General features: G+C 40.4%; 1 protein-coding gene and 1 long non-coding RNA gene across 2 annotated transcripts in view; both read left to right on the forward strand.

Moving 5' to 3' along the window:
* Nucleotides 1-390: 390 nt before the first annotated feature.
* Nucleotides 391-3109, forward strand: LOC113650428. Its single transcript, XR_003442411.2, has 3 exons — nt 391-463; nt 903-1385; nt 1663-3109. It is a non-coding gene; the product is annotated as an uncharacterized LOC113650428 (long non-coding RNA).
* A 4099-nt stretch (nt 3110-7208) lies between these two features.
* The window catches only part of LOC113650493 (forkhead box protein K2-like), an 8190-nt gene continuing 5398 nt past the window's right edge, over nt 7209-10000 (forward strand). Inside the window, exon 1 of the mRNA XM_047816563.1 lies at nt 7209-7869. Within this exon, the coding sequence (XP_047672519.1) occupies nt 7565-7869 (305 nt within the window). The 5' untranslated portion in view covers nt 7209-7564. The remainder of the gene's footprint in view (nt 7870-10000) is intronic.

The raw sequence follows: 10000 nt of genomic DNA on the forward strand, positions 1-10000 counted from the left end.
TGTGGGTGTGTTTGTACTGTGTGTGTGCGTTGTGTGGTGCTGTGTGGTGTGTGTGTTTGTGGTGTGTGTTGTGTGTGTGTGTGTTGTGTTGTGAGTGTTGAGTGTGAGTGTATTGGGTGTGTGCGTGTGGTGTTTGTGCGTGTGTGTTGTTGTGTGTGTGTGTGTGTGTGTGTGGTGTGTGTAGTGTGCGGGTGAGTGTATGTGTGTGTGTGTGTGCGTGTGGTGTGTGTGGTGTGTGTGTGGTGTGTGTGTGGTGGGGTGTGGGTTGTGTGTGTGTGTGTGAGTGTGTGTGTGAGTGTGTGTGTGTGTGAGTGTGTGTGTGTGAGTGTGTGTGAGTGTGTGTGTGTGTGTGTGTGTGTGTGTGAGTGTGTGTGTGTGTGTGTTGCTGCACCGGACCTGTCAGTCACACTCCACACTACACTGTGTCCTGGACAGCCGCTGAATCTCACAGAAGACGTTTGAGGTAATTTTCTGTTTTTTTTTCAGGTCCTTTTGTTGTTGGTGTGTCAGAGATTGTGTTACTCTGCTCAGCTTCTGTGCTTTCACTCCCTTTATTACACAATAGTGTGTGTTTCTGCTCTAAACTACTACACACACACACACACACACACACACACACACACACACACACACACACACACACACACACACATTCCTTGTGACAGGTGTGTGGGTGTTTTAGTGTGTTTGAGCTTAGTTCAGGTTTGAGGATTATAAATCTCCAGTATTATCAGTCAGTGACATTTTATAAGTCCCTGCTCTGTGTGTGTGTGTGTGTGTGTGTGTGTGTGTGTGTGTGTGTGTGTGTGTGTGTGTGTGTGTGTGTGTGTGTGTGTGTGTGTGTGTGTGTGTGTGTGTGTGTGTGTGTGTGTGTGTTAACGTGGCATGATGTCGTCACACAGGGCGAGGACACCTTGCAGCACCGTAGCAGTTGGACTCGTTAAGCGAGTACAGGAATGTCCCGCGTCTCAGCTGCTCTGTAAGCCACACTGAGATCTCTACATGCCGGAGCGATGGACTGCACTACGTACATCGGACGCTGCTTCGGCTTCTTCCTCCTGGCCCTCGTCCTGGACGTCCTCGGCCTTGTCCTGTTCCTGCTAGGCATCCTCGCACCGCTCAGCTTCTGGGACTTCTTCGTGCTCTCTGGGCCCATCATCATCTTCATCAGCCTCATATTCTGGATCTTTTGGTACTTGGGGAACCTCAACGTGCCGTACCAGCAGCTCCTGGCCTGAAGGAGTGGACGAGGTGAAGGGGAAAGAGGGATTGGGACGTAGCCGAGGGATTAAGGGACCGTCAGGGACTGAGATTACGGGCAAAAGAGAGAAATCAAGCACTTTATACTTTAGAGGCCCTATGAAGTCATCACAGTTTACACAGAGGTAAGATCTGACTCGGAGAGACAACTTCACTTAATAATAATAATAATAATAATAATAATAATAATAATAATAATAATGATGATGATGATGATGATGATGATGATGATGATGACATATTTGACCATCGTTGTCGTAGAGGAAATATATAGAGAAAATATATGAAACAGCACATAATAAATATATTAAACACAACTTCTCAGACTTATTGATGTATTTGTCACTGAGATGTTTGCCTCGTTATATTTACTAAAACTTCTTCCTCCTGGTGTGTGTTCAGGTGTTTGCCTTCGTCATGACGTGTCTGAACTCTACGCAGCTCACACGCAGCTCACACGCAGCTCTGTGCTCAACTCCCCAGGACTCAGTTTACACTCTGTGCACTTTTTTTAAGGATGTTTGTTCTGAGCGAAGTAGAAGCGGCGATGCAGCTGTTACTGATCTGTATTTAAACATAAATGTGATTTAGATGGCTGAAGGTGAGTGGAAGTGGATGACTGGTGTTCTGAGGAGCCACTGTCATGACGCTCGGATTCCACGCCGAAGCTGTCGGACTTGAAGAGCCAGTGTGTGTGTGTGTGTGTGTGTGTGTGTGTGTGTGTGTGTGTGTGTGTGTGTGTGTGTGTGTGTGTTAGGAAGCCTCTGATACTAAACACACCTCAGCACATGGCGTGATCTTTATGAAACAAAACAGAAACCAGAAATACATATTTATTTGGTGTGATGATGATGATGATGATGATGATGATGATGATGATGATGATGATGATGATGATGTCACTGCTGTAAAATGAGACCTTCATTCTTCAGACGTTCTTATTGCTCTCTTGCACACACACACACACACACAGACACACAGACACACACACACACACACACACACACACAAACACACGTTGTCTAGACTACAGCTTGCTTTAGAATAAAAGGTACGGCTCCTAAATTCACCACAGTTCATGTTACATCCTCGTGTGAGTCACTTCGCTGGACTCTGATTGGTCATCAGTTGTTATTTAATTCTCTCTAACAGCAGCTCAGACTGTAGCTCAGGTTTATATTAATGCGTTCCTTCTAACAGGTCATGGTTGCTATAGTAACAGCTCCTCCACAGCTCACTCATCACTGATCAGATGTCACTGATGATGAGAAACAAGCTGACAGGAAATAAACAGTGAGCTGTGTTCTGTAACAGGACATAAACACATTATTACTGTGTCTTTAACAGCAGAGCCGGGGTCCGGTGGTCGGCTCGTGGATGCTGGATAATCAGACCTGTGATTGGATGAGCAGACTGAACCTTACACTCCACCCTGTTTGCCCCCGGACCCCTGGGCTGGTGCAGAGAGCACTAGGGTCCCTACGGAGTGATCGTGTTGCGGTTTAGAGCTTCACTCAGAGAGAAACCACTGAAAGCTTCCTGATGTAATTACAGGCTGTGTAATGTGGAGCGTTAGACATCGATCTCTGACCTTAAACCAAAGCCACACCAACCTGCTTCAGCTGCTCCTTAAACTACAAAACCACAAAAACACACCACATCTCTTCACTGTAAAATCACATGATCTTCTGAACTGATATCTAAAGAACATTCCTACAGAACTCCTGCTTCCTGTCCAAGTGCACTACAGGAAATAAGAGCCCACTGTTACAGGAAGTCAGCACCATGAAGACTCTTTATACCACCGACAAATATCAGACATTTTACTCATTAAATGATGAACCTTTAACATGTTTATCTATAGTTGTTGTTCTGAAACTCAGCTCCTGTAACCACAGTTTATAGCAGTTCCTAACACTCGCCCCCTCAGGAGCCGCCTTCCTTCTCACACTTACACTTATTAAGGGATATAATAAGATCAGTGCTGACACTGGAGACTCCTTCCATACAGGATCTGGTTATAATCTGCTTATAATCAGCGGAGTCTACAGGGTACACGCCTCTGTGAGTGAGCTGTTACTATGGAAACCATAACTTGTAAGAATGAGTGCATTAATATAAACCTGAGCTACAGTCAGAGCTGCTGATGGAGAGAATTAATCAACACCTGACGACCAATCAGAGTCCAGAATGTAGTTATTTATTAAACGCTGTAGTGTGTGATAATGAGACTCTGTGTGTGTGTGTGTGTGTGTGTGTGTGTGTGTGTGTGTGTGTGTGTGTGTGTGTGTGTGTGTGTGTGTGTGTGTGTGTGTGTGTGTGTGTGTGTGTGTGTGTGTGTGTGTGTGTGTTGGCAATTGGCCACAAAATCTATATTTAGTTTATAGGCTACACTGTGGTTGTGACAAACTCAGCAAAGTTTCATTTTACTACTAACTTACAGTTCAACCAGTTAGATAGATAGATAGATAGATAGATAGATAGATAGATAGATAGATAGATAGATAGATAGATAGATAGATAGATAGATAGATAGATAGATAGATAGATCTAGTTCAGGAGAAATATTAAACAAAAAGGAGGGTGTGTCAGTTTTAGTAAAATAAACAAACAATAAATAAATAAATAATAAAACAATAATATTATAAATAATAATAGTAACAACAACAACAACAACAATAATAATAATAACAACAAGAAGTAGAAGAAGAAGATTAATAATAAAAAGTAGATAAGGATCCGATGGTTTAAAAACATAATAATAATAATAATAATAATAATAATAATAATAATAATAATAATAATAATAAACAAGTGCCTCTAGTGGAGGAGTTTAAGTATCTTGGGGTCTTGTTCAGGAGTGAGGTAAGGACAGAGCGGAAGATCGACAGGCAGATCGGTGTATCCTCTGCAGTGATGCAGTCGATATACCGATCTGTTGTGGTGAATAAAGAGCTGAGCTGCAAGATGAAGCTCTCTATTTACCAGTCGATCTACGTTCCTACCCTCACCTATGGTCATGAGCTTTGGGTCATGACCGAAAGGACAAGATCCCTGATACATAGCTCAGAGTAGAGCCTCTGCTCTTCCACATTGAGAGGAGTCAGCTGAAGTGGCTCGGGCATCTTTTCCGGATGCCTCCTGGACGCCTCCCTTGGGAGGTGTTCTGGGCATGTCCAACCTTGAGGAGGCCCCGGGGAAGACCTAGACATGCTGGAAGGACTATGTCTCTCGGCTGGCCTGAGAACGCCTCGGTATTCACCCGGAAGAGCTGGAGGAAGTGTCTGGGGAGAGGGAAGTCTGGGCATCCCTGCTTAGTCTGCTGCCTCAGCGACCCGGCCACGGATAAGCGGTAGAAGATGGACGGATGGATATAATAAACATCAACACAGCGACATCTGCTGCTGGTGTGAGGTAACTACAGGTAACTGAAGTCTCAGTGAGGACTCAGATATTCTCAGTTAATGATCTCTAACTGAAACCCTGCTTACACTAACTTCACCTTAAAGATCCACTACTTGTGTTATCTGACCTGATGCCACTAGTTTCTTTAATATCACCGATTTATCTCAGGAAGGATCCGGAACCAGTTGACTGTAACAACAACATGTTTTATAAAATCACAAATGGTCCATTTAACAATAATAATTATTTACTTTTGTGTATATGTTCATTTTACCCCCCCCCCAACACACACAAACACTGTTATATATTATATACTAGCATAAAGCTAATATAAACCACTGCCATGTTGAATACTGCATTCTGATTGGTCAGAATGTTAATTAATTGATATTTATTATTTGCCAAAAAGCTTTGATGAATAATTTGGTTATACAGTTACACAACATTGTTTAACAGTTAAAGAGGATCTTTAGTGGCTTTTAAATGAAGAACAACACTGTCAGGGAACTGAGTCCGAATCTGCTGTTTCACTCCAGACTTTGTTTTGTTGTTGTGGAGGATTTATAAATAGGGATAGATTTTAGCTACAAATATATAGTAACTTAATTAAAAACTTTACATGATTGAATTAATTAATTAATACATTTTTAATTATTTATTTACTAAATTTATTAATTAATTTATTTTTATTCTTAATTTTATTTCTTCATGTATTTTCTGTTTTTACATTTCTGTAAAGCTGCTGTGAGACAAAGTGAATTATCAAAAGCACTATACAAATAAATTGAGTTTAACTGAATATATATATATATATATATATATATATATATATATATATATATATATATATATATATAAATTTATTGTTTGTTTTATTCTATTTTTTTATTTATTTAGTTATTTATTTTCTGTGAATTATTAAAAGCACTATACAAATAAATTGAACTATATAAATTGAATAAATGTATGTATTTATATATTTTTATATTAATTATATACTTATGGGGGGGGGGGGCACGGTAGCTTAGTGGTTAGCACGTTCGCCTCACACCTCCAGGGTTGGGGGTTCGATTCCCACCTCCGCCTTGTGTGTGTTGAGTTTGCATGTTCTCCCCGTACCTCGGGGGTTTCCTCCGGGTACTCCGGTTTCCTCCCCCGGTCCAAAGACATGCATGGTAGGTTGATTGGCATCTCTGGGAAATTGTCCGTAGTGTGTGTGTGTGTGTGTGTGTGTGTGTGTGTGAGTGAATGAGAGTGTGTGTGCCCTGTGATGGGTTGGCACTCCGTCCAGGGTGTATCCTGCCTCGATGCCCGATGACGCCTGAGATAGGCACAGGCTCCCCTGTGACCCGGGAAGTTCGGATAAGCGGTAGAAGATGAATGAATGAATGAGTAGTATACTTATTTTTATTTATTTGTTTATTTTATTCTTATTTTTAATTAATTTATTTATTTTCTGTGAATTATTAAAAGCACTATACAAACAAATTGAATTTAACTGAATAAATGTATTTATTTATTTTTATATTTATTTATTTACTTGTTCATTTATTTCTTTCTTTTCTGTGAATTATTAAAATAAATTGAATTTAACTGAATAAATGTATTTATTCATATTTAAGATACACTGAACCTGTTGTATGCTTTGTTTACAATATTGAACCTCTGTGTAAAACTTTTTATTTATTTCAGTATCACTTTTTTTTTCATTCAACTTTTGTTCACAATTTTCTAAGAATCGAATCGTACACAATAACACGAGGTCCTGAGCGCGCGAGGAATTGTGGGTAGCGAGCTGTGAGGTCCTTCTCCATCTGCTGCAGAGGAAGTTGGAGGTAAATCCCGGAGCGGATCATCAGAAAATGGCCCAAATTCTGGTGAAGAGAAATAATATTGTTACAATAAATAAATACTGTAATGGGGTTTTAACGTGGTGACGTCCTCCATTATGATTAATAATCACATTTCAACATTAATAAGAAAAAAATCAGGTTAAAAATATTTAAAGAAAAAAATATATAGATTCACTTCTTTATTCGAAGAGTGACGAAATCGTTTAGCAATTTAGATGGAGAATGAAAACAAAATAACATTAAATAATAATATTCACATTACTGTTTTGGTTTTTTTTTTTTTTTAGCTTTTTGTGTACCAAAATGTTGGAACATAACCAATAAACAATCATCAGTGAAATAACAACAAGAAACCAGCAAAAACATTTTTTTCAATTAAACTTTTATTATTTTTACATGAACAAAAATAATGCATCAAAACATTCACAATAAAATATATATCGTTGCTATTACTTGCAGTCATTCTGTCATGCTTCAATTTATTCCATTATGATCATTAACCTATTTATTTATTTATTAGCAATTTTATATTTTTTTTCTACATTTCGTTTGTTTCTTTGTGTTTCACTTTTTTTGAGAATAAAAAATCCTAAAAATCACACTTTAAACATTGTTTAGAGAGTATTTTAAAGTTAGGAGTCACATAATCCGGTTCCGGGTTTTCCTTTATACTCCCCTTAGCCTCTCCGTGTTGATGTACGGTGCATCCGACCTTCACTCCAGCAACCGCCCGAGTTCTTCTCGCCTATTGGCTGTCGTTCGAATAACCACGCGTATGACTGGATGGCGTGTATGTCGATCAAGTCGGCGCGTCTTGTGATTGGTTGTTATTCTTCGTCCTCCCCTGCTAGCTTTCTCCGAGCCGCTGCTCTGAGTGCTAGCACGTTTACGCTTCTCCTGCTTCGCTTTTCTTCTGTTTGTCCTGAAGGATCTGGACGTGTGTTGATAAAAAACGCTTGTTTAGAGCGACCCTGGCTGTAAGAAGGCGACAGGAGGAAGCAGTGTGTTTGTTTGGGCCGGTAGGAGACGATTAGACGCGGACTAACATGGCGGCGGTGTCAGTGGGGGTGAGCGGCTTGTCCGTGCCTGTGGCCCGGCTGGAGGGACGTGAGTTCGAGTACCTGATGAAGAAGCGCTCGGTGACCGTGGGCCGGAACTCGTCTCAGGGCTCCGTGGACGTGAGCATGGGTCACTCGAGCTTTATCTCCCGCAGACACCTGGAGCTGTTCACCGCCGGAGAGGACCAGGGTGCATCAGGAGACTTCTATCTGCGCTGCTTAGGGAAGAACGGCGTGTTTGTAGACGGCGTGTTTTTGCGCAGAGGAGCTCCTCCACTACAGCTGCCCCGAGTGTGAGTGCACCAGTAAACACACACACACACACTTTCATTATCGGCCACGTGCCACACAGCCGTTAGTGTGTTTTCACTTTTACACGCGCGTGCTGAATAAAACCAAGCATTTCCGTTTAATAACAACGCGTCGGCGAGATTTATTTATTATTATGTATTTATTTGTTTATTTATTTATTTATTTTTGTTTTTAAGACAATCTACTTTTTTCACCGGAAACGTGTAGTTCGGGATCCGGTGTGTGCTTTTTTTTTTTTTTCCCTCGTTATTGTTGTTGTTTTGAATCGTGCGTCGGCGCACGTGCACGCTCTCCTCAGCGTCTCCATGGAGACTGTTTTTATTTTTTATTTGAAATAATGTTAATATTAATAAACTTTCCGTAGGTGTTTAGTCAGTAGGAGACGACTTGTTGTTAGTGTGTTGTGTTTAACGTCAGTGTTCTCTCCATCGAGCTAGCGTTAGCATTAGCACTGACGTCACTCATTCAGTAAATAAACATTAAATCGTAAACAGTGTGAATGAATCAGCGTCTCTGTCAAATTCAGCTGTTTATTAAACCGTCTCTTAGTCACAAGGCACACTTTTATTAACTTAATGACTATCTTATCAGTTTAAACACTTTGTGTGTGTATGCGTGTATGTGTATGCGTGTATGTATGTGTTTGTGTGTATGTGTGTATGTATATGGGTGTGTGTGTGTGCGTGTATGTGTGTATGTATATGGGTGTGTGTGTGCGTGTATGTGTGTATGTATATGGGTGTGTGTGTGTGCGTGTATGTGTGTATGTATATGGGTGTGTGTGTGCGTGTATGTATATGGGTGTGTGTGCGTGTATGTGTGTATGTATATGCGTGTGTGTGTGTGTATGTATATGTGTTTGTGTGTATATAATATATATACGCGCGCGCGCGCGTGTGTGTGTGAGGATTTGCTTAGATTTTGCTAATGCTGTGATTGGACAGTTTTTTCCTAAATTATTATTATTATTATTATTATTATTGTTGTTGTTGTTGTTGTTGTTGTTACAAGTACATTTTAAGTAAAAACAATTTAAAAAACACACATATATACACACACACACACACACACACACACACACACACACACACACACACACACACATATATATATATATCCAAGGTTTTATTGATGGTTTGTTGTTTATTAAACATTAATATGTGGTATATTAGGTCTCTGTGGTTGTACACAATAAATATTTATAGTTAAATACATTTCACTAATTTTCCCACAAACTACATGGTGGAAAGTAGAGATGTTTTTGTACATTCAGAAATCTCTGTGTGTGTGTGTGTGTGTGTGTGTGTGTGTGAGAGAGAGATGGTGTAAATGATAAAGGTCGTTGTAGCACAGTAAATAAACAGTCTGATATTTGGACAGTCTCAAGGCTGACGTTAACGTCTGATAGAAAAACACACACACACACACAGGACAAGGACAAACACGCGACAGTCACACTACAGTTTACAGTAGTTTTGTATTTTCAATGTATAATTTTCTTTGTTTTGGAAAGTAAATCAGACCCATTGAAATATAGATACCAAATATCTCTCACACACACACACACACACACACACACACAATCCTTTATTGGTAACACACTGTTTTCTGTTTATACACACTACCAGTGTTACACTAACCGCTTTACTGTCATATCCAGAAGCGTGTGTGTTTGTGTACACCACACCCACTTCCTTGTTTGTCTTTACCAGCAGGTGTGTGTGTGTGTGTGTGTGTGTGTGTGTGAGTGAGATGCTAATTGAAGGAACCGTCAGTTTAACAAATGCAGGACAGAGGTCAGAGTGTCGGCTTTAAATCCTTGTTATTAAAGAAGAGTATCAGAGGAGAGACACTGATTAAATACCCAGTCTGTCAGGACGCTTATACATCAAGAAGGGTTAAAGAACTGTTCTCAGTAGTGTGTGTGTGTGTGTGTGTGTGTGTGTGTGTGTGTGTGTTTGTTTTACACCTTGTACACGTGTGAGAGTGAGGTCAAAGAGTTAATTCAGATGTGCACAGTGTGTAATGACTCACCCTGACTCAGGGACAGGAAGTGGAAGTGCTTTTTACTGCTGTTTCAGTCCTCATGTGTACACACACACACACACACAC

Source organism: Tachysurus fulvidraco, chromosome 7 (assembly GCF_022655615.1).
Source record: "Tachysurus fulvidraco isolate hzauxx_2018 chromosome 7, HZAU_PFXX_2.0, whole genome shotgun sequence".
NCBI lineage: Eukaryota > Metazoa > Chordata > Actinopteri > Siluriformes > Bagridae > Tachysurus > Tachysurus fulvidraco.